The sequence below is a fragment of the Pecten maximus genome, chromosome 15, assembly GCF_902652985.1.
Source record: "Pecten maximus chromosome 15, xPecMax1.1, whole genome shotgun sequence".
In the NCBI taxonomy this organism is placed as follows: domain Eukaryota; kingdom Metazoa; phylum Mollusca; class Bivalvia; order Pectinida; family Pectinidae; genus Pecten; species Pecten maximus.
This window is the reverse complement of record NC_047029.1, coordinates 24,024,217-24,050,934: the sequence shown is the minus strand read 5'-3', so window position 1 is coordinate 24,050,934 and position 26,718 is coordinate 24,024,217. Positions and strand designations below refer to the sequence as shown.

Here is a 26,718-nt window from a genome sequence, read left to right as displayed (position 1 = left end):
CATAGCATAGCCTATGTGAAAATAATGAATAAATATAAAAACGGCGCCTCATATAATTGGGCATGAAAAGATAGAAAAATACAGTGTACGAATCGTTGTCTTCATGAAGCCTACCTTGATGGGAATCCATATTTCTCTATATCGTAGATTGTACATTTCCTCTGGGTTGGGATTTTGGGACCATACTTCTAAATAAGGTGTGTGTCATTATAATTTGAGAGGTGTCACTTTTAGATATCGATTTAACATTTTCGACAATTTCTTCTGTCGGGCTTTGACTTTGCGTGTCTTTCGGTTTAGGTTTGAAGAAGCTATCTAGATATATATCGTTGATTGTGCTTTCTTCATATTTACGCACCAAACAACTAAACACCGGAAACCCCTAGATTTATAATAATAAACGGATACGACTTCAGGTTTCCATTTCCGGACTTCGAAAAACAGCATGGCTATCTGCGTATTTCATTATCATTAATTTTAATTAATCTACGTTTAGATTTTTTTGTGATTCTACATTCAAGACCTTGACGGGTCGACAATACATATTAGATATATTAACTTTACAAGACCATGGCTTATTAATAACTCATACTAGGATTTTTTATGTGCAAGCCTGGGCTTTTTTTTATATAGCAAGCTACGCCCCTGAATGTTTATTGAAAACCGAGATCCATTACTTTCGTCACAGTCGTCTCTAGATAGTACATCAAAATCAACAAAGCTAAAATTAACAGAAATTCATTTTCTAACCTTTTTTTATAATTTATACAAAAACAAACCATAAGAATTATATTTTGCTATCCTGAGGCAGTATGCAGTATTTCCATATAAGGGCATTTTTAAAGACATAAATCTCTGAAATGTTAAAGTCAATTAATTAGCAGCTTGATAATGGTATTTAAATGAAGTAAGTATTTGAAATCTGTGCTGGAATTTCAGGTAATTGACGAAATATATATACAGATAAAAGCATGTTTTATTTATTTTAAAACATGTATCACATACATTTTCTCGTGTTAACAAAACGAATTGTATGTACATTGTGTCAAAATACATAAATGGAACATGTCAGTGTAAAGTAAAGTTTAGCTCGTCAAAATTAAACTTACTGGAAAATATGTATTATTTTCCAAATAGTAAAAGTTATAATCTTTACATTCATACAAGATGAACCAGAGTTCTTCAAGTACTAAGTCCTGAATATTCTTAATTTGACCCGGAGTATCACTAATTACCGCAAAGACATACGGTATTTGTATACGATACGCCTTTTCCCTGTACATTTCGGTGTTTATTTCATTACTTGTAGGCACAAACACTCATATAATCATCGTTTGAACATAGATTTTATCAATAGAAATTGTGCATGTTTCTGATATTCGAACGAAGGAATGCCCCTTTAACAGTTGACGAATCCCATTATAATACAGACAGATCCCTATTGCGCACTACCTGTTTAGCGTTACGGTAGTGAACACATCGTCGGCGCTCCACGTTCCAATCGTTTGATCGATCGGAGCTATAGGAAGACAGATCCCTGGGTAGCGACGATGCAGAGAATGTTGATCTGTATTTTGATCAGATTGTCGTAAGACATGCATGCACCAAATAACATATTGTATTTAACAAGAACCAGAAATGTTCGTTCTATCGTCACCGATCCGGGACTGCACTGTGGTCACATGATCAAGTTCCTCCGGATCATATGGCTGTTGCATCTCGGGGGACTTTCCGGCAACACTTGAGTTGATTTCCGAGTGTTGCCGGAAATTTCCCCGAGATGTTACGATTGGTGTTGTAGATCGATCATGTGACCCACGATGCGTCACTCAGCACCAGCTGTTGATTGATTGATGGATTGATTATGTTTCACGGCCCGTCAACAGCCGTGGTCATTTTTATTATAATATATATATACTCTTCCCGTTAAAACCAGGATTGTAATATTCTATTCATCAACATAAATATTCGTGACAAGTTAAGGCTAATAAACAATTTATTCCGTGTAAGGAAATGAAATTTCGGCTCTGATATCTAGTGTATTGCACGTGTATATCATGCGATACATATTGCATAGACGCATTGCATGGTAGAACAGACCATGCAGTTCTGTGTGAGATAGTACGACTTATTGGCAAGTGGATATATGGCATAATCACAATTTCCAATTAAGTAATATCCTTCGCCATGTCTATTAATAACGGAATGCATATATATATAGTGATGCTATTTTGAAATACACATGTACAGAGACTTGTCTCCAATTCCCAGCCCAAATCCATATCATACATCACTTAATAAATATGAAAATCACCGGAATATATTAACAGTGGGTACGAAATCTGTCCCTTTTTATGTATCATTTATGCAGTCACATACAATAAAATTAATAGTTTGATTTCTCTCTCTCACATGTCAGGAAAGGATTACTTTTCCCAAGACAAATCCACCACATATGGCAATCAGTGAATAAACGGCATCCGCTTTAGTAAAAAACGGTTGCTTATAATTATCACTGTTGATATCGAATCGAGATCTGTTGTAAACGTACAAAGGTAAAAAGATATGTAAAAAGTCTGGTAACATAAAGCCGAAGTTTCGTAATTTCTGATGCATCCTTCCTTCGCCTAAAAACATCTGTACGAAAAACTGATCAACGCCCCCTATGAGCAAATGAACGGAACTAATCGAGATAATCGTTAAGATTTTCAGTTTATGAATTTGGTGTGTCCTTGAACAAAGCTGCAATATGAGGCATGTTGATACAAACTCAGTCACGGTAAAGAAAAACTGGTGTATAAATTGATCATAAAAATCGTCATTTAAATAATTTAGGTAATTCCACCAAGAATAATAAATCGGGTACACATCCATAAGAAACAAACACATCATGGAGAGTCGACTTTCCCTGGAGGTCAAGGTCACCCATAAAAATTTCAGAGCTTCGTAAGCGGCGATCATGTGACAAACGGTGATGACCCAGATGATGAAAGTTTGTGACGTGGCGTTAAAGTAGATATGTTTGTATTTTATTACATCCTGATTCTGGTAAGTACCTGAAAAAGATAATAGCAAATTTTCAAACAAAAAATCAGTAACACGAACATCTAAGTTTTATAATGTGATTCTCATTATGACTATTTAATATTTATGACTTAGGCCTATGACTATTTATATATTTTCTCGTCTACGGAAAGTGTCGACGATTTTTTCGATTACGGAAATTGCCGATGGTTCCCGATGACCGGGTTTACCTCGGGTTTCACGTTGGAAGTATATCTATTATCGATTATCGATTTTACCTTTGAAAACAGTATCCCAGCACGTGCATCTACAGTTTTCTCTATCTACTGGTCCTTTATCGGGTACCCAGAGCTTCAAGTGAAAAATTCCTGTAAAATAAAAACAAAATAATGCTCATACAGTGGAAATATGTTATTGCAACTATGAAAATATCCTCGAATTAATATGTCTAACACCACACCTTTAGTGGTAAGTCTAATTAATGTGTAACACCACACCTTTAGTGGTAAGTCCCTGACTAAAACGTAATAGATCATGACTTTGGTTACTTTATCCAAGGGAGATAACTTTTGCTTACATGAGTGTATTTGCCCTTAACAAAACAATCTGCTCAAGAAATTACATGGATTAGGAAAGGGAAATTTTATGGATTACGAAAGGTCTTATAAAAAGAAATTCCTTTACAAAATTAAACAAGTGTGAATCTCGTTCTTATTACGTTCTTTTCTAAATACCTTCATCACACAATCATAGCCGGAGTTTCTCGACGATATCGACATAATGACGGGATAAATCTCTGGCCCCATTTTCATCAATATTCCTTAATTATGAAAACTCCTTAACTATTTTTTTCCCTATGGAAATCATTTCAAAATTGAAGGGAAGTTCCTTAGCTAAGATTGTTTCCCTAAATCCAAAACTGCTTTCCCGTGGAAAAATTGAAGCGAAGGAGCGTTGATGAAACTACGGCTTTGTGAAGACATCTATCTGTCAAAATGTATACAGTCTGGTGTTTTAGTCAGAGGAAGCTCGGGCTCCATCCTTACATTAGGTCCGAATTGGAGCCTGATAAGTAATATTTTTATGCATGTCATTCAAAAGCCGAGGATGCGTACATATTGTTTTGTTTAACCTTTATAGGTATCTAAAGTATTGTTTCATGCATATAATAAAAACTTGGTCTTGATATGTTTTGAGTGGAGTTAACGAATAAATGAATTGAATTTGAATTGAGTTACAGAATATTAATTACTGCATCAAACATTCAAACGAATATGTATTTCCAATAACATTGGACAATTCCAATCTTCACCAAGTAGTCAGTGCCAAATATGTCTGAGATGTAATGAAAGCATAGTCAATGGCGCTACGTTAAGTGGTGTTGTTGTTGTTATTGTTTTCAAAATGTAGCATTATCTCTGTCAACGTATTGGCATATATTCAACTTCCTTAACTAGACAAGTAATGCACGTGTAGTGTTCTAAGACGTGTAAATTGAGTATATGTGAGGTCGATGACTTTATTTTTTATTCTAATTTTAATTTGTTTACTTTGAAATTACTTTGTGGTTCTTAAAGAACAATCTTGTGGTTATATATGAACATTCAACATTAAATTGTATATGAAACCAACTCTGAAATACGTCCAAGTGTTTACAGTTGAAGCGATATTTATGTATAGAATCATTTCATTTTGTTTTCTGCACACACGAACAGACACGTGTATGCACTTTACTTGTGATACATGAAGGTTTGTTACTAAACGAAGAATCATAAGTTTAAACAAATAGAAGTATACAAAATATAACCTGTACAGAAATGAGAAATAAAACAATCACGTGACACAGGTGTACAAACAAACTATATAGTACCACGTGACACAGGTGTACAAACAAACTACATATGTATATAGTACCACGTGACACAGGTGTACAAACAAACTATATAGTACCACGTGACACAGGTGTACAAACAAACTATATAGTACCACGTGACACAGGTGTACAAACAAACTATATAGTACCACGTGACACAGGTGTACAAACAAACTATGTAGTACCACGTGACACAGGTGTACAAACAAACTATATAGTACCACGATAAAATAATTTGATTTACAGCATCAATCTGATCCGTTTGTATCAATAAACGAACAGTTTAAAATATGAAACAGATTTCAACCCCATAACTTCGGAAACAAGAGATCCCAGAGGGATCTTGGCGCCCACCATTGAATGATCTTCATAAGTTCCATGTCAGATTGATCTTTTCTCTACTTTTCCCTTCATTTTACTAATCTGTGCAAATTGAGACATCCCTCCAGTACTTTTCAAACAAGGGAATCCTAGCTATATAAGAAATTTGAGATTTAACGATAATGGCTGTTTGTTTGCCAGGTTGTTTTCAGGACAGACTGGTCCAAAAATGCAATACAAGGGACCAAGGGGAACCTACTTATGAAATTTGAGAAAGATCCACTCAGTACTTTGAGAAATAGAGATAACAAACTTCAATTGTCAAAATCCAAGATGGCGGTCTGTCGGCCTTATTGTTTTCCAATTGATCTCAAAATGCAATAAGCATAAAGAGGCACCAAGGGGAACCTCCATATGAAATTTGAGAAAGATCTCTTCAGTACTTTCTCAGAAATAGCGATAACAAACTTCAATTGTCAAAATCCAAGATGGCTGCCTGTCGGCCATGTTATTTTCAGATTGGTCTCAAAATGCAATAAGCATAAAGAGGCACCAAGGGGAACCTCCATAAGAAATTTGAGAAAGATCCCTTCAGTACTTTCTCAGAAATAGCGATAACAAACTTCAATTGTCAAAATCCAAGATGGCTGCCTGTCGGCCATATTATTTTCAGATTGGTCTCAAAATGCAATATGCATAACTAGGCACCAAGGGAAACTTACATTCGAAATTTGAGAAAGATCCCTTAAATACTTTCCCAGAAATAGTGATAACAAACTTCAATTGTCAAAATCCAAGATGGCTGCCTGTCGGCCATGTTGTTTTCAGATTGGTCTCAAAACGCAATATGCATAACTAGGCACCAAGGGAAACTAACATATGAAATTTCAGAAAGATCCCTTCAGTACTTTCTCAGAAATAGTGATAACAAACTTCAATTGTCAAAATCCAAGATGGCTGCCTGTCGGGCATGTTGTTTTCCGATTGGTCTCAAATCGCATTATGCATAACTAGGCACCAAGGGGAACCTACATATGAAATTTGAGAAAGATTCCTTCAGTACATTCTCAGAAATAGCGATAACAAACTTCAATTGTCAAAATCCAAGATGGCTGCCTGTCGGCCATGTTGTTTTCGGATTGGTCTCAAAACGCAATATGCATAACTAGGCACTAAGGGAAACCTACATATAAAAATTTCAGAAAGATCCATTCAGTACTTTCTCAGAAATAGTGATAACACACTTCAATTGTCAAAATCCAAGATGGCTGCCTGTCGGCCATGTTGTTTTCCGATTGGTCTCAAATCGCAATATGCATAACTAGGCACCAAGGGGAACCTACATATGAAATTTGAGAAAGATCCCTTCAGTACTTTCTCAGAAATAGCGATAACAAACTTCAATTGTCAAAATCCAAGATGGCTGCCTGTCCGCCATGTTGTTATCCGATTGGTCTCAAAACGCAATATGCATAACTAGGCACCAAGGGGAACCTTCATATGAAATTTGAGAAAGATCCCTTTAGTACTTTCTCAGAAATAGCGATAACAAACTTCAATCGTCAAAATCCAAGATGGCTGCCTGTCGGCCATGTTGTTTTCCGATTGGTCTCAAAACGCAATATGCATAACTAGGCACCAAGGGAAACCTACATATGAAATTTGAGAAAGATCCCTTCAGTACTTTCTCAGAAATAGCGATAACAAACTTCAATTGTCAAAATCCAAGATGGCTGCCTGTCGGCCATGTTGTTTTCCGATTGGTCTCAAAATGCAATATGCATAACTAGGCACCAAGGGGAACCTACATATGAAATTTGAGAAAGATCCCTTCAGTACTTTCTCAGAAATAGCGATAACAAGAATTGTTTACGGACGGAGGGACGGACGGACGGACGGACGGAGGGACGGACGGACGACGGACCACGGACGCAGGGTGATTTGAATAGCCCACCATCTGATGATGGTGGGCTAAAAATGAACGATGTAATTACCAACTGTATTACAGTAGCGTGGACGTTACTAATCTATTAGCCCGTGTTTCCTCTGGCCCTGACACCAGACTTGGACATTCTGATAGACAGACGTCTAGTGGATGACCGTACTAGGGGGAGATAATCTAGTATTATAATTTAGCTGGGCAATTCTTCGACAAAATGTTTCGTGGCTGGCGACCAGTCTAGTATGCAAATGTGAAAAAAATTCTCAACTCGGCGTGCATGTACAGTTTTGTCGATAAGCATTGACTCTGTGATGGGCAAATGTGCGAAGTCCCTGTGGAACAGCCTCAGGCGAGCTAATAAATTTACATTCACGTGAATATGACTTTTTACAGCCTTGAACCAATAACATATCCGACTAAAACTTGTTCCAATTCTGTAACACGACAATCACAAGTACAAAATACCCGACCCAGTCTTGTCATATTAATATAATCAAGATCAAGTCATTTTTTGGGGGAAAGAGAGAAAATATCTATTTAAGAAATGACGCAGAATAGTTACTACATCCAAATATGACATACGTTTTTACTCGAAAACTTCGTCATCTTAATGTTATTTTAGTCAGAATTCTGAATTTATATTTTAAAGCTAACAATACTTCCACCTAGTTTTATGACTAGCGACTTCACCGGCCGCTCTATACCAGTACGTTGTAAATCCATGACACAATGAGATCCTTGAGATTCAATTTCAGTGTAATACTCATACAAGATTTGAATTTCAATTTTATTTCTTTCCTGTGACGAGAAGCCGTGAAAAGGCGAGACTGATGTTTCTTTTCCGGTGGTAACATTATTTCCTTATAGTTTACCTACAACTAGATTACATATTAGCGATATTTTAACACGCAAATCCTTTTTAAAGACTATTATAGTCCAAATGTATATTTGTCTTTTGGTCTTCTAATTGGTATATATGTATATACTAGTACAGGTGACGTAATGACTGTACAGGTGACGTAATGACTGTACAGGTGACGTTATGACAGTACAGGTGACGTGTTGACTGTACAGGTGACGTGTTGATTGTACAGGTGACGTGTTGACTGTACGGGTGACGTGTTGACTGTACAGGTGACGTGTTGATTGTACGGGTGACGTGTTGACTGTACAGGTGACGTGTTGACTGTACAGGTGACGTGTTGATTGCAGAGGTGACGTGATGATTGTACAGGTGACGTGTTTACTGTACAGGTGACATGATGACTGTACATGTGACGTACTAACTGTACAGGTGACGTGATGATTGTACAGGTGACGTGTTGACTGTACAGGTGACGTGATGACTGTACAGGTGACGTGATGATTGTACAGGTGACGTGTTGATTGTACAGGTAGTTATTTACACTTGGCCTAACATCATTGCATAATCCAAGAAAATATGCGGCGACATGACATCATGGTCAAATGGCAAACACTCAGGTAAGCTGTACAATTTAGCGGCTATATACATGTTATATATTATCTTGTCGACTGAATATGAATGGTTTCCATATTATTGCACTGCAGGCGTAGGCATTTTTAATGATTCAAAGATTTAATTTATTCACAAATTCAGCCACACTATTGTACATGTGTGTAACAAGGTCACATACAGTATAATCCATTGCCATAACACCATACAACATTCCACGTATCCTGTAATGGTACAATATATACAATGATATGTCTTATTATATTCATCATACAATAATACTTACTCCATGTTGTTATAGACAATTGTTATCATTATACATTATGATCATACAGTCATATACATATAGGAGTAAATAAAATAGATAGATAGGTTCGCCATCCCTTATAATGTACAAACATAGACCACTCCACATACCCCACCACCCACACACTACAGTATCACAAAACACCCCCAACCCCTCTACAGTACCACACAAACCCCCCATCCCAACCACCACCCACTCACTACAGTACCACACAAACCCCACCCCCTACCACCACCCCTCACTACAGTACCACACAAACCTCAACCACCACCCACTCACTACAGTACCACACAAACCCCCAACCACCACCCACTCACTACAGTACCACACAAACCCCCAACAACCACCCACTCACTACAGTACCACACAAACCCCCAACAACCACCCACTCACTACTGTACCACACAAACCCCCAACAACCACCCACTCACTACTGTACCACCCCAACCCCAACCCCAACCCATCCACCCACTCACTACAGTACCACACAAACCCCCAACAACCACCCACTCACTACAGTACCACACAAACCCCACCCCCTACCACCACCAACTCACTACAGTACCACACAAGCCCCCAACCTCAACCACCACCCACTCACTACAGTACCACACAAACCCCCAACCACCACCCACTCACTACTGTACCACCCCAACCCCAACCCATCCACCCACTCACTACAGTACCACACAAACCCCCAACCACCACCCACTCACTACAGTACCACACAAACCCCAACCTCAACCACCACCCACTCACTACAGTACCACCCCCAACCCCAACCACCACCCACTCACTACAGTACCACACCCAACCCCAACCACCACCCACTCACTACAGTACTACCCCCAACCCCAACCACCACCCACTCACTACAGTACCACCCCCAACCCCAACCACCACCCACTCACTACAGTACTACCCCCAACCCCAACCACCACCCACTCACTACTGTACCACCCCCAACCCCAACCCCAACCACTCACTACAGTACTACCCCCAACCCCAACCACCACCCACTCACTACAGTACCACCCCCAACCCCAACCCCAACCACTCACTACAGTACCACCCCCAACCCCAACCACCACCCACTCACTACAGTACCACACAAACCCCAACCACCACCCATTCACTACAGTATCACAAAACATCCCCAACCACCACCCACTCACTACAGTACCACACAAACCCCCAACCCCAACCACCACCCACTCACTACAGTACCACAAAAACCACCACCCACTCACTACAGTACCACACAAACCCCCAACCTCAACCACCACCCACTCACTACAGTACCACACAAACCACCACCCACTCACTACAGTACCACACAAACCCCCAACCTCAACCACCACCCACTCACTTGACTACAGTACCACTCCTCCCACCACCACCCCCACCACCACCTACTCACTACAGTATCACAAACCACCCACCTCCCTCCTCACCCCCAGGAACACACTCATAATTATATAACAAAACGACAAGTACATAACACCATATCAATAGATTTCCGTCACATAACAAGCAGTGTCGACACAGTATAAAAGTCGACAACACATTGGTAGTACTGTACAATAGGATTACATGGAGCAGAAATTTTACAATACAAATCTTATCCTACTAAAGACCCTACCACTGTGGACTAAAACCGGTTATAATAGCTATTGTTATTTATAAATACTCACCGATGTGTAAATAAGGTACACACACTAGGAATAATATCCCCACGAACCATGGCGTCACCACTTGTTTCCATGTCATTCTTATTCCAAATCTGCCGAACAACATTCCAAATGGATTCTTACGCCAATGCGAGGAGAAAGTCAGAATTATCGATCATTTCTCTATAGTACAGACTGCGACTGCTGTGGAGTACACGCCACAAGCTTGCAAAGTGTAGCTATAGGGGGTCAGCGGTGTCGGCTTTCATTCACAGGGTCCGGTTGTACCACGTTTCTTCTGCCCTCGAACATCTGCTTCTATCTGCTTCTATCTGACCGGCCTCAGTTCACATTTTCATTATACGTAGAATTTAGCGCATAATGATCGTACGCACATGTAGTCCATTCACCTGTGTATTTACTATTTATGGTTTTGTGGCTGCCGTGTTTAACTTCCTTTTAACATAATAAGGCTTAGGCATATACACTTAAGACGGACGTTCGCGATTACAAGTCACACACCCCTGTCCGCAAGATTTCATCGCATTTTTAAAGCTGCACGTCAAATATCAATCAATATAAGTACAAAATTTAAAGGAGTTTTGATGGCCCCATTTAGGGGACATTCGCCTGGACAGACTTCCGGACCAAAAAGACAAAAATTGTCAGTTGATGAGTAATATGAGGTTAAATAAGGGAATTACACGGAGATATAATTATGCAGACTTATATTTCTGTAGCGTACTATAACTCGATCATTTCGACAGGTGCAAACCTATATCGTGTCATAACGAGACAGGAGGAAAATAAACTTGAATTATCTTTATCTGTTCAATGGACTTTCAACATTAGTAGCCTTATATATAGTGGATAATAGTAGGCGACATTTTTACTTATATATGTGCTAGAGTTAAGCCTGGTATGTAAAGGACTTTTTTAGACGTAAAAAGATGGCTAGAAGATGATTCGGTACAGATTATAAAGAATATATGTTCAAAGATATATAATTTAATTTTGCTTGTAACAAGCCTTTTCATTGGCCCAAAAAATTATGTTATCATCTCATAACATTAATGACTGTGACGTTAGCGGAGTAATCGTTGTTCACGGGATTTTGTATTTATCGATGTGTTTTTAAATATCTGGAGGAAAATAAACATGTTAAACTTAATGAAAATGTTTCTTATCGTTGTTAATTAAATTATAAGGTTTACAGTTAACCCTTAAATAATATAGACCGTAACAAATCTCAGGTCCCTGTGATAAGCATCTTGGTCAGCGGACACCAGTACAATGTATATGGAATTACACACAGACATTATACACATCTAACATGTCCAGATATACACAGACACTATACACATCTAACGTACGTGTGTACATGTATATCGCACACATGTATTGGAAATATTCATCATACAAACACATTGTGTACAAACTTAACATTGTACATATACTAGACATTTAACTATACAAATACATTGTGTACAAACATTGTACATATACGAGACATTACTATACAAATACATTGTATACATGATAGACATTACTGTACAATGATATTGTATACAAACATTGTACATTTACTAGCCATAAATTTACAAATACATTGTAAACAAATATTGTACAAATACCAGACATAACTTTACAAATACATTGTATACAAATATTGTATACATACTACATATTACTATACAATTAAATTGTATACAAACATTGTATGCATACTAGACATTATAACATCAAGCCGTTTGGTTCGTCATTAAAGTGTACTGACACAACACTCACAATTATCTATTATTCTCTCATCACATTCAAATTGATTAACTATCACGTACATGTAGTTATTACTCTCACATTACATATATATATACTCTCACAGTACATATATCTATTACTCTCACAGTACATATATATATATTCTCACAGTACATATATCTATACTCTCACAGTATATATATTACTCTCACATTACATATATCTATTACTCTCACAGTACATATATCTATACTCTCACAGTACATATATATATTACTCTCACATTACATATACCTATTACTCTCACAGTACATATATCTATTACTCTCACAGTATATATATCTATACTCTCACAGTACATATACATATACTCTCACAGTACATATATCTATACTCTCACAGTACATATATATCTTCACTCTCACAGTACATATATCATTGCATTGTACACAAACATTGTACTATGTCAGGTTGTTGTTAGGCATAGCGTATAATATTCTTTTGGCCCGGATAAGACGCGACAGGAGGCGTTACTGGTCAAGATGAAGTATGTGATTGGTCAAGGTAGTGGTAAATGCAAAATGCAGATATGCAGTTAAAAACGAAACAAAGTTAAGATTGAATGCAGGTTAAATAAGTGGATGTATCCTTTCAAATGACACATTAATAAAAGTATGTTCCTAATTCAAAAGTAGTCTTATTATCACCTAAAATGATTCAGACTGATATAATTTTGTTATCCGTGCTGAAACTGCGCATTTCTTAATTAGTTCGTTGATTCATTTCACCAGGAGTTTTACTTTAAAACCACTAGCATTAAAACTATGCCGTTTATCTTTTTTAAAGATATTTCTTATTTTCTCTAAATATTCTCCAGCTATAGTCGAATTGCTAAAATGTCACGTTTAAAACTTTTAATGCCAATTGTTTTGTAATCGTATAGCTGTGGAAGCTTTGGGATGTTGTAATAGTTTACTTAAAAAACTGTAGTATCGATAATTGTTTTTACACAATTGACGAATATTATTTCGGTAAGGACTTTTATTATTATATAAGAAACATTTTAAGGTGGTGTGTTTTCAGTCAGTAATATTACCATTTATATTTTAATTTGGGAAAACATGGACCTTTATTCTGATGAGTGGTCATGGATGTGACGCAAATAAAACCGAGTATAATGTAAGAGCCATCGTAAGGGGAATTGCGCAAGATGTTATTTTACTCCAGAAATGATACTTTAACTTTGGATGATCGTCATCGTACTACGCAAAAAGGTATTGTTTTCGAATTTCATTTTACATCAACAACAACAAAATGATTCAGCAGAAGTGTATGTCTTTAATACATATAATCTTTACTGACAGAAATGTGCGCATAATATTCAGTATACATATAAAGAAAGGAATCTCATTATATATCGAGATATTATATAAGTCATTAAGCTAAGAGAAACAATAAACATATATAAACAAATCACAGTTAATCAACATAAAACGGTTACCTGATTTTTCATTTTCCAGTTGATTAAGACCATATACCAGTCTCGAATTAAACATGTTGATATTATAGACGTTCGCGAAAAACACGACGTAATAATAGAATTTCAATTGTTTTCAGTTAAATTCATGCATGCACAAAACTATCTTTTTTTTCTTTTAAAGCGTTAGCTATCCGTTGACCAAGCTTTTGACCGATTTAACGTTACGAAACTTGTCTCTATTTTCACAGATTTTTATCCGAAACATAATATTTGCAACCTATTTATTTTGTTTCTTAATCACTAGATTTTAAGTCGTTCTTTTGTTGTCTACGACAGTAGAATTATGGCTTAGTGGTACACGGATTGGCCTCACTTTCCCAGTTACATATCAGCAGCGTAGGGTCAAATACCAAGGGACCACAGCTCATGGATTGGTCTTGGTTGTTGACACACAATGTATACTTGTGACAGTCATTCTGATCTGGTAGCAGCGTTCCTGTGTTTTTATCCGCGCATTCAGGAACTTTGTCATCGACCACTTCGTCTACTTCATCATTGACATCACAGTTTCCAATGACACAGGCGTTCATCGTGGAGTCCCATATGGTTCCGGGAGGACATGCCATTTGAATGGCATCTCCGTTTGAACATTGGTAGAAAATCGAACAGTCTACCTCATCAGCTAAAAACTGTCCATTGTTGTCCACGTTGCACAGAGATTCAACCTCATCTTCAGCAGCAACTGAAATATACATAAAATGGACGTTCAAGGTGTTCATGAACAAAATGTATCATTATATACAGTGATATACACGGACACTAATTTAATGAAAAAAAATGCATGGGAAATTTTATTCTTCGTTGTGTGAGAATGATCAAACTTTGTACAAACCTCCACAATCTCCCTCTACGCAGACTCCCGTGTCATCGTCAAAATGAAGTCCAGCAGGACAGGGCATCACTATGGGAACAGAGTTAGTGTCACACCTCACATACTCCCCACAGTTCCTGGGGAGGGAGGAACCGGACTTATCTGTGGCTGCACAGGCTTGTTCTAAACAGAATAATATATAATAGAACTGTAATGTCGATTATACATTGAATATTACATTTATTTTCGTTCACAGTCTCGCTACTATAGCTATATTAATCATTAGTCTATCCGTTTATAGCTAAACTCCTTCAACACTGTTCCAAGAGTAAGTATACTTACTATCGTGAACAAACGCAATCGTCAAAGTGGCAGCCTCATGAGATAGATTATTTAAAATCTGCAGAAAGTGATATTTACAACATAACTGAATTTCAAAATTTGCATTTGTATATCTCGTACAAAAAATAAATAATGGACATTATTTCGAAAAAAGCTTTTCAAATGTTTTCATATTCCCGGGGATACCAGGGAAATGCAAGAATAGCAAATACATTGTGTTGTATTAATTCGGAGACACCGATAATATGGTATATTTTACTCACCAAGGCATGCTCCCTGATAGCAATCTTTTGTCTCGGTATTTATGTTGGTTCCAGCACAAGCAGCACCGCCATATTGAGCTGCAGGGCATTCACAGACTCGAGTTTGTGTTCCCGTCTGGTTGCAGTGTGCTGAACATTGCGTCCAGGTAAGTTCATTAAACTCGCACCAGGCGCCATCGACTATCGAAATATATGAAAGACTATTGACAACAATATGACGTGTTAATATCTTAATGGAGAATAAACAAGTTAGCCATGTGCTTAGGTTTTCCCTGTTAACCAGGATTTGTCAACGTTTACTTTCTTGCTCAAGACAAGACATATCCTAGAAGATAACTTGTTGGGTATGGCACAAATACATCGCTGGTTTATAATTGTACAGTTTAATACGAAAAACGCCCTGAAAGTTAATGTATATAGCTTATTCGAAAAAAGCCACAACATGCATATACTTGTGTTTCCAATACAAGTTATCGCTTTATATACAATCAAATGTAAATCTCAAAATACAATAGACTTTGTCTAAGTGGACCTGTCCAATCAGGAGCGCTCTACAAACCGGCCAAATTATATTTGATACGATGGAGTCCGGTTTTGACAGAGTCCAATGTATAGCCGAATATAATTCAAAACGACATTCTGCCGAGGCAACTAGTACCTCTTTTCAAACGTCTTTGCAATTAAGAAAGAAATGGAGAAATTTAAGTAATGTTCATTTTATTAATATTGATCTCATTATAACAAAAAACTTTGACAAACACTCCACGAAGATGGGATACAACGTCTACGTATTAATGTTTGGAAATATCAGATATGAAATGAATCCTTGGTCTTACTTGGACAAGGATAAGAGTTACAGGTTTCCGTCTTGTACTCTGTGTTGTCCCCTTCACAAGTCTTTCCGTTGTATTGCGGCGAAGGATTCGTACATGTTCTAGATCTAGACAATGACCGCTCCCCTCCACCACAGGAAACGGTACAGGGTGTTGGAACCCACTCCTCAAATTCAGACCACCTTCCATCAACTAAAAATCAAATCATAACTAGCATCCATATTTAAACCTCTTTTGAGTTTTAAAAGTTTTATTGTTAATATCTTTATTTACAAATATAATGTCGTATATAAATTTAAGAACTATTTATGGATAGCGTTTATGGATAGGTATATTCAAGCTCAGGTTTTTTGTATTTGCTATCTCGGACTGGTTTAAGGTTATAAATTATCATAATAGGCCCGAAATCATCCTAACGATTATGGAGATAAACAAATATTTAAAAATATTTAAAAAAAAATTATCTAATATCCAAGCATTAGTTATTTCTGCGGTTAATGTATCCTCGATTTTAATTGTTTACGTTTATTTTGATTCCCCTAGCATCCCTTCAGTTATTATACACTTTTGACTTCTAGCACATTTAAATCACCAACTTGTCATAATTTTATATTAATTATTAAGCATTAAGGCTATCTATTAATCTATTCACATTTTAAAGTGTTGTTTGCTAGAGTCTTGATTGTATAACCCACCCCATTACTATAAACATATCGCAGCTTTTCTACACGTTATTAAAATATATCCAGAAACGGTTTATACGGTAAGAGTATACAGATAATATAATTTATTCCTTTATTGATTTATTTATTTATCAATAATGACCTTTTTTCAGAGCATGCTTTAAACTGTAACATATCTTTCAAGATAATTCAAAATTCTTAAGCTACATTTCAATATAATTTTTATTGCAGTAACAACAGACAATAAATTCATGTAATGTAAAATAGAATAACTGGAGAAACATCTATAATACATTTTTGTTTGATAGTATGACTGAAAATATAATATTTAAGTAACGACAATAACGAAATATAAAACGTATCCTCGGCCTTACTTGGACAAGGGTTAGTGTTACAAGTTTCCGTCTTGTGCTCTGTGTTTGCGCCTTCGCACTTCTTCCCGTCATATTGCGGCGAAGGGTTCGTACATGTTCTAGATCTGGATAATGACCGCTCCCCTCCACCACAGGAAACGGAACAGATTGTCGGCACCCACTCATTGAATTCAGTCCAGCCTCCGTCAACTAAAACCAAAGCTTGATTAAGGACTAATTATCCTCAACAGCAAATTTATTCTACCATAGTGGAGGGTCCATGAACAAGATATGCAAACCTGACATTGCCAAACAAAATGAAAAGGTACACTACGGAAAAACCTCAAAGTAACAATGGCACCACTTTCCTCGAATCACACATCCTGTGGTCTTGCTTACATACAGATGAAGTACCGAACGCAATGATACTACAGCTAATCAGCGTCACTAAATGAGCGAGCAAATCGACGCTGGAAAGGACGAAAAAGAGCTAATGCAGCAACTCGTTCAGGTGGAGACGACTTCCTGGAAGATAGGTTTTGTGAAGGAGCCAAGACGTTCCTTAGTCTTTGCGTAAAAAGCTAACCTCATGTGTGCCCAAAACTCACCGAACAGCGGACGCAGAGAGATACCCCGTTGATTCTACTTGATAGGACAGAAGAGCCAAGATCTAGGACACCGCCAATTCGGTGTTCTATATGAATAACCACAAGTAATGACGAATCTATTATTCTTCCCAGAACCAACAAGGTGCGTCAAAGACAGAATATTGATGGACTCGATACGAATCCTAGGCAAATGATTCCCAATCATAAAAATGAGCATTTCGCAAATCGGCTTAAAAATGATTCTTTATAAAATTAAAGAATATAAATTATGTATCTTACCTCTACATCTAGATGTTAGAATGACGACAGAAGCATAAAAGAAGTATCACTCACCAACAAAAGCAACAAGATGTGAGACAGATGTTCGTAAAGTATCATCATAAATGATTTAAAAGCTGGCACTTTGAGGATCCCGCTGTCTAGTTCTAAGTCCATTCAAACAAAAAGTCTTGATCAATGTAGAGCGTGAGGTAGCGATTTTATCCCTTATTTCTACCAAATAAAAGGACATCGACTAAAGCAGAAGAGAAAATGCCAGAAATGGCGTAAAAAGCAAACTGCGACCGTTGAAAAAGATATGTACATAGGATGAACTGAAATGAAGCGATAACGCTAACAAAGTCGACAATAGGAGCAAGTGATCGGACATATTAGTTATACCTTTCCTTATTTTATACATCGGTATTTTACTGGAGTTTATAGCATTTCATTTCTTTAATTAATCCTTGGTCTTACTTGGACAAGGATTAGAGTTACAGGTTTCCGTCTTGTACTCTGTGTTGTCCCCTTCACAGTTCTTTCCGTTGTATTGCGGCGAAGGATTTGTACATGTTCTAGATCTGGATAATGACCGCTCCCCTCCACCACAGGAAACGGAACAGAGTGTTGGCACCCAATCTCCGAAATCAGCCCACGCTCCGTCAACTGAAAGTCAAGGAAACAGTCCCGGAATAACTGATACAGTATAATCCGGGTAGCTCCAGAAACAAATCCCCAATGCGAAGTACTGTGATGCTGGCATGAAAACAGATAAAACCAAGATCCGGAAACAACCCAACTGCCAAAAGACAACAACCTATAAAGCCGCCAATAAAATAACCAGTGACTAGATGCCCTGCAAATAGTAAGCTAGAGACATTAGAGAGAGAGTTCCGAGAAGATTATATGTCTGCTACTATTGACAACGGACATGACATTCTGGTACAAGGAATTTTCGACAGGGGGTTGAAGACGGCGCTTTGGTCTTGACATCAAGTCATATGAAATGCACAAAATTCATCGTAAGTGTTATGAGAAGAAAAATGACACCTTGATAGATCAATCTAGAAACCTACTGGGGTATCTTTCGTCCACCCGGCTAGAGTAGTCGAGGTCGATGACATTCCTTTGACTTTACCAAGGAGCCGATAGGTACAAGCCAAAAACAACAAGGAATACAAAAATAAAAACCAAAACTGATCAAATGATGAGAAAATACTTTAAAAAATATATATTTGCAGGAATACCATTGAAACAGTATGGGGAAAATATGACCAGGTGTTCCGCAGGACCAAGCGTCTTCAACATCATTGACTACATCCGTCATACAGTTCTAGGATATCGAATAAGGAAATAATTCCAAATGGGATCATGGATGTCGGACATAAAAGTTTTCCATGGCCTTCATCAACATGCATCTCCCGCAATTGTAAACAATCTGTATCATCGGGACTGTAAAGGTTCATCAACGAAAACATCTTGATGGGTACGGGAGGAAATTCAAATATTTAGGATCACTAAATAAAGTGACATATGAATTGATCATTGAGTTTTGAAGAATGAGGGAAATAAAACATAAATGGATGCGTCCAAAGTATGATGTAATAAAGACGCAAAGATAGATTTTGGTAGTGTATGACTGAAATGAAATCTAATTCACGAATATGTTTTAGTGAATCTTTTTTTTGCAAACGTATACCAGACAAAACACCTTGTTGTTGTCTTCTGATTACACGTAAATTAACAATAATGCTTAAGAAAGTGAAGAATGATTGAAATGAAAATGAGAACATTAAGAAGTATTTTTTACAGATACATTCATCATATTTTACGTAAATTACCTAGTTGTACCTGTACTCCCGGCACGTAACGATGCATGACAAAGGAGAGAATTACTCCATATTCTCAACAGGTATGTATGTGTTATCTTAACCTATTCAAGTTTCTTCATGATTTCTTCCAATAAACTGAAGTTTAAAGCGACCGAAATGTAAAACTTAATTGGTCTTACTTGGACAAGGACTAGTGTTGCAGGTTTCCGTCTTGTGTTCCGTGTTGATGCCTACACATTCCTTCCCGTTATACTGCGGCGAAGGGTTCGTACATGCTCTGGATCTGGACAGTGACCGTACTCCTTCACCACAGGAAACGGAACACTGGGATGCCACCCACTGCCCAAAATCAGTCCAACCTCCGTCAACTAAAATCCAAACAAATTCAGCAGTAGACAACAACAACAAAAACACCACCACCACTACCACCACCACCACCACCACCACCACCAACAGCAACAACAACAACAACAACAACAACAACACACCACAACACCAACACAACCACCACCAACAACAACAACACAACACCACCACCACCAACAGCAACAACAACAACAACACCACTAACAATAAAAACACAAACACCACCAACAAAAAAATAACAACAACACAACAACACAACCAGCACAACATCAACAACAGCACAACAACAACACAACAACATCAACAACAGAATCAACAGATATGTATACCATACAGACAGTAATGATGGAGGATATATTTACCAGGGCATTGATGTGTGTTACATGCTTCCGTCTTGGACTCGGATGTGCTGCCAACACAGGTTTTTCCACCATTCGCTGGTGATGGGTTAGTGCATGTTCGTGACCTCGACACGGTGCGATAACCTCCGCCACAGGTCACACTGCATTGTGACGTCATCGTCCACGCTGTGTAATCAGTCCAGCCACCATCAACTACAGACAATTTAGAAAGGAGACATTTGCTTTAAGATTTTATCTAGTATTCTATGCTTTGAAAATTCCAACAACATAAGGCACTCAAATACAATATATATATATATATAGTTAGGAATCGTAAAACTGTTATTTATATCAAATTAAATTCGTTTGCACCCAGGTGATGCATGTGTCTAGTACGACTTTTGACTTTGGCATCGGATGAATGTCACGTGGTGTCTGCCTATATGAGGCGAGCACGTGAATAGTGCATTCTTTTTGAAATTATATAAATTCTATTTTGCCGGTGAGGAGGTATCTTGTTGGTTTGTGCACTGTGGAATGATAGTTCCGATAATAACTGAGCAACGAGCTATTTTCTCATTTATGCATATGTTTTTCATATGAAATTAATAATTTTATATTCGGATGATTGAAATAAGGAAGACCATATAATATTTAGATAAATTTACAACGTGTAAAGCAAACTATATTGTTGTCATTATTAGAAACATAATAGGAGATAATGGCTTAATGTAACTACAGTAGAAGTGAAAGAGGCGTCTCCAAGCGATATTGAACATTAGGTTAGGTTAACTATGATACAGACATGGAAGGGTCACAACATAGGTTAACTATGGTAAAAAGTGAAAGAGTGAGCCGTAAATAGTCTGAAACAACTTCCATACTGTCACGATATAATAGGTAAAACGCTGTACTTGATACTTACCACACTGACACATCTTAGTGGCCGAAACTTGCCTGTTTTAAAAATAGAGAAATGAAATATATAAAACACAATTGCTGGCGGCTCCTGTTTCAGGGGTTTGGATAATATGATATGCGTAAATAAATTCATCTGTTATAAATATTACTGGAAGTTCGACATCGCTTTAATTGGGAAAGTAGTAAGTTTATATAAGAGAACTGTTGTAAAGACTGATAATGTCTCAAGCGATATAACCTTTATTTAAAACATATTATCATCATATCTAGGACAATATGTGCCATACTAAGCTGTTATTTGCGGAATAACGTATTGCTGCTCTCAGTGGCGGCATAAACACTTGGTATACATAATGTAGATAGCATTAAAATGCTGTTACGTCAGTACTGAACGTCAGTGTCATTGCGTTTATGGTTGTTTAAATACAGTTGATAACCAACATATTATTTTGTATGCATTAGCCCTAATTAAGGAGTATGTTCGTTGCCAAATGCCTTCAACATGACATCAAATCAAGAAATTTGTCAAAGCAGAGCAGTTCTGTCCCAACCAAGTCTGTGGAGCAGGTGATAGGCATTGGTTTTACTGTATTGGTATATGTATATGTATTATATAAGAACTGAAGTAACTATTATTGTATTTGATGGCTTAGACGACTGAAAACGTCAAATTGACGCTAGCAATCAGAGAAGTTAAATATCTATCTTAATATTTTACGATACAAATAACTAATTTTAAAACATATATTACAAGGCTGAAATGTAAATGACAGAATATAAATATCAATTACAAAGTTTTTTTTATATAAATTACATGTTTTACATTAAAAAATATAAGAATTTCACAACAAATCACTGATTCGATACGCCATTTAACTTCAAAAGTTTATATACAAAAAAATATCTAATACTGTAGCATTACAATTACGTTAGATAATCGATAATCGATAATCGATAATCGATACGCTGTCTTTGTTTACCTTGTGCAACGACTCATGCCCCAAAATCCGCAGTCATAAGACGTTCGACTGTACGTAACACCGCATGGGCAACTGTCAAAAATGAATTTGGTAATCAGTACAGTATGATTGTGAATAAAAGCTACAAAATACTGACGTTTTGATCTTCCAAGACTTTTTTGTCATAAAAGGATAAATAAAAACCTGCAAATCTGCAAGGGAATTTGCGAAAACCAAACTGGCCTAAATTTATTACATATGTATATTCTGAACGCAAGAATTTTGACGTGGTATGCCAGATTACGGCAAACCTAGGATTCAAAAACCTACAAAAAGTGCTTCCCGTCCAATAATCCAAAATTATTATACAAATTCGGATAAAATAATTGATCAACATATTATATTTATGGAATTAACGATAGATTCCCGTAGACTGAAAATGATATGCTTGCCATGTCACCAAAATTAGTTGTGAATAATCTACACATAAACGCACGTGTTCCCCATCAATTATTTTTACAAAGATAATCACCTACCTATTAAGATGTTTATCGATATTGTTGTTTACCTATACAGACTAACCTGTATGATGCTGCGTTTGTCAACGCCAAAAGACAAAGGGCAAAACAAAGTCTTTCTAAGAGAAAACTCCTTGGATCCGACATGGCTGGTTTTTCAAAAATGATTAGGAACATACCCCTTACATGTTTTATATTATCTTATTTGACCTTCGAGTGCCTTGAATCTATTTCAAAAGAAAGCGATTCAATTTCAATTAAAAATTTTGTTCGAGCATTTTGTTTGCAATAATTTCAGATTTTGTATGTTGAAAAAATATTTGTTTTTCAAAATATTGACAACAACGCTGTGAATAATCATGGCACTACTGTGAAAATAAATATTCTGTATTTTGATAACGATTGTGTTTCATACAATATTGACCATATAACGACAAAGGGTCAAGCACTGACAACCGCCAAAATCCTTATTATAGGAATACACATAACTGACCAGTTAAAGTCCCCCTGATGGCTTCATGAATTCTGATATACCCTGAAGTATGTAAATTATTAACCTAGTTTCTTCAACGATCAATGCCATAGATGGTCAATACACCAGTTATTGACTGGACAGTACGATTAACCGTAATACGATAGTATAGAGTATTTCACGGACACTCCAACCACTTGTTGGAGTGTGTGCTATTCTGATAATATTTCTCTCATTTCACCAGTTTATGTCTCCTGGCATATCATTGTTATTTGGGATAACGCTACCCGAAATGTTTGAACTGGCTTCTCTTAGCTCAAAGACACAATGCTTTAAAGATAAATATTAACTCAGGTCATGTTTCTGTAATCCCATAAGTAATGAAAATGGTACAAATATAATCATATGTTGATTCCAGATTCATATTCAACCAAAATTACTGACCGGGATTCGATGAATCCTGGTTCGCCGCCTTGACCGAGAAAGAAATTAGCCTCAGATCGCTTTAAAGAATCTATGTTATTTATGTTATACCTTGGAAATAATTGGTCCCAGGTATATAGTTCGCGAGAAGATGTTACTTCGGTTGATACCATTTTCATCTCGGTAAAATTGATAGAATCTTTCACCCCTTTGGGCATGAGACAGGGGAATCTCAACCCGAGGGAAGTTTCATAAGTTAACAAACACGAGGCTTGCCGAGTGTTTGGCAGCTTAATTATCTTACCCCGAGGGTTGAGATTCCCCTGTCTCACTTCCATGGGGATGAATGATTATTTTTCTCTTACCCTGTTTACCCTCTTATGTATCTAATATGGACGTTTCATCAATGCAAAGAAATGTTTAAATTTGAATTGTCACCGTGACGTCATTGTATTGTCGCCATGACCTGGAATTGTCGACGTAGCGAATTATTCAAAATATTTTATGTATCATTGTTTTGTTGTCTCAAGTTACTAAATCTCCGACGAAGAGTAAAATATGATTGATTGAAAATAAGAATAGATTGCAATCACCAAAATGTTCCATATTTTCATACACACCGGTAGTGTATTATGTATTGTACCTGGTACTTTTATACCAGTAGTTTATTTTGTATACACCGGTTGACATAACAGGTCAACCTCGTTTCCATTCGTCCACCTGTTGGTGCGTATTTATTTAGGTGGTTGATTATGTATCTTATTGTATATTACATAATAGAGTTACCAAAAATAAACTGCTAACGTATACGTATATCGGAAATTCATTAATGTAATGATCTGATAAATGTTTTATTATTTTATTATTCATGCAAAGTCAACATTAATGAAGTTTCAATTTAGAAAGGCGACATATTTAGTATTTCGTTGGGGATGATTGGGCGGAACCAAACTTGCACTCTAGAACAAAGGATATCGCCGTGTACCAATAGATGCCAACAAACATCTGCATATCATGATAAAAATCACCAATCACGTTTCAAGAGAACGAAATTCAAAAACGAAGCTATCTAAACAAAATTAAAATGTGGGAAATCAAGAGGTTTGATGGGCGTAAATTGCTCACGTGTTCTACATATGGCGGAAATAAAGTTTCAAATCCAAATTTATATTATTTCCTTTTCAATTATTGATACATGTCAACTAATACAATCTAGATATATTTAAACTCAGAAAAAAATAACTCAAAGAGTTTAGCTCATTTGACCATAGTGGCCTCAAAAGTAGCTAAAGGTTATTTATTTGAACAAGCTATAGGTAGTCCATCAATACCATGATAGAGAGTCCTTTGGCTATGTTACCTCCGGACAGACAAATGGAATAGCAGTTGTCAAATTAATGTATTAATAAAAATGAAGATGATGGAGAGATCTTTAAATAAGCGAAAGTATATAACTCGTATCAAACTTTTGACCAGAGGTAGATATGATAAGAATATATATAACGAAGTTTCAAATAGATCACTCAACATCCGGCGAAATACAGCAAGGCATATGGTATGAATATGCATTTAAAAAAGTATTTTATCCGCAACCGCACAACGTTAGGTTAAGCTAATATATAACTGAAAACTGTTGTCATTTGAATATGAATAATACAATTCTAATATTCAATACCACATATTTGATTTGCGTTAGTAAAATACTCAATACTCAAAATGCACATAATATAACACAGTGAGGGGATCTGACCTACATATTATGCTTGATTGATCCAGTGTTTTCCTCCAAATGCTATACTATAATCCAGACATATCTATAATTCATTTGTGTTGGAACCGTTTATCATTTTCTCTAACATTCTGGCCAAATTTTGAATCGGAGAGATTCTCCACGAACAGTAGCTGATGTATTTGACGAACAAATGATAGTTCATCCATTTACCCTAAAGAAAAAAAAATATTACAAAACTACGGAAGCGTATTAGGGCCACTATATAAAAAAAAGTTAAATCGTACGTACGGATTACTAATTCGTACGTACGGATTACTAATTAATTCGTACGATTTACTAATTAATTCGTACGATTTACTAATTCCAGAGACATATACAAGAGAGATAAGTAACATCGCTATTCATTCGTGACCACTCAAGCATATCCCTTATCGAGAGCGTCTTGTTCCCTATCAAACACACGCGAGCACAGGTAAATCGGGCTTTGCGCATGTGTGTATTGATGTACTGGAACTTATTCGACATGTTCTGGTTAATCCGCCATTACGTCAGACCAAAACATCGTCAATTTTCAATACACACAAAAAGCACATGGTTTTAATTAGGCCACTACAAAAGTTACTACATAATCCAAAAACTATAATACTTATAGGATATAGCCTTGATGATTATGTACACTGTTTTCTCCATTATGGCATCAGGAGAAGACTGGACAGAGTGACCGAAATGGATTGTGGGAAGGTCAGGGGCCACCACGTAGACATAAGGGCAAATAGAGAGCTGCCAATCTCTCTATATATGTCTCTGCTAATTCGTACGTACGAATTAGTAAATCGTACGTACGAATTAGTAATCCGTACGTACGAATTAGTAATCCGTACGTACGATTTACTAATTCGTCAGTCCCGGCGAAATCTCTCTTTATCCTAGTAAAAAAAACTCGGAATACCAGAATTTGGAAAACTCCAAAAACTCGGATAATACGAAGTGAAAATTAGGTCCCAACAATGAAAATTCTACTTGAAATAATCAGTAACTCGAAGTATCATGTTTGTGTCCCAACGATCGGTGGTAAACGCCGACATTTATTCAAC

At 36.8% G+C, this 26,718-nt stretch overlaps 2 protein-coding genes across 2 annotated transcripts; both read right to left on the bottom strand.

Moving 5' to 3' along the window:
- Positions 1-958: 958 nt before the first annotated feature.
- LOC117343846 lies at positions 959-11,191 on the bottom strand. Its single transcript, XM_033906382.1, has 3 exons — positions 10,636-11,191; positions 3,303-3,392; positions 959-3,056 (listed from the first exon to the last, which is right to left on the bottom strand). Exons 1-3 carry the CDS (start codon positions 10,736-10,738, stop codon positions 2,416-2,418), a joined length of 834 nt encoding a protein of 277 aa, XP_033762273.1. The 5' UTR covers positions 10,739-11,191; the 3' UTR covers positions 959-2,415.
- Positions 11,192-13,687: 2,496 nt separating this feature from the next.
- On the bottom strand, positions 13,688-23,144 carry LOC117344191 (coadhesin-like). Its single transcript, XM_033906846.1, has 11 exons — positions 23,062-23,144; positions 22,501-22,572; positions 21,525-21,556; positions 20,621-20,812; positions 20,072-20,260; positions 18,538-18,726; positions 17,216-17,404; positions 16,162-16,350; positions 15,326-15,505; positions 14,742-14,903; positions 13,688-14,591 (listed from the first exon to the last, which is right to left on the bottom strand). Exons 1-11 carry the CDS (start codon positions 23,142-23,144, stop codon positions 14,191-14,193), a joined length of 1,878 nt encoding a protein of 625 aa, XP_033762737.1. The 3' UTR covers positions 13,688-14,190.
- Between the last annotated feature and the right edge of the window lie 3,574 nt (positions 23,145-26,718).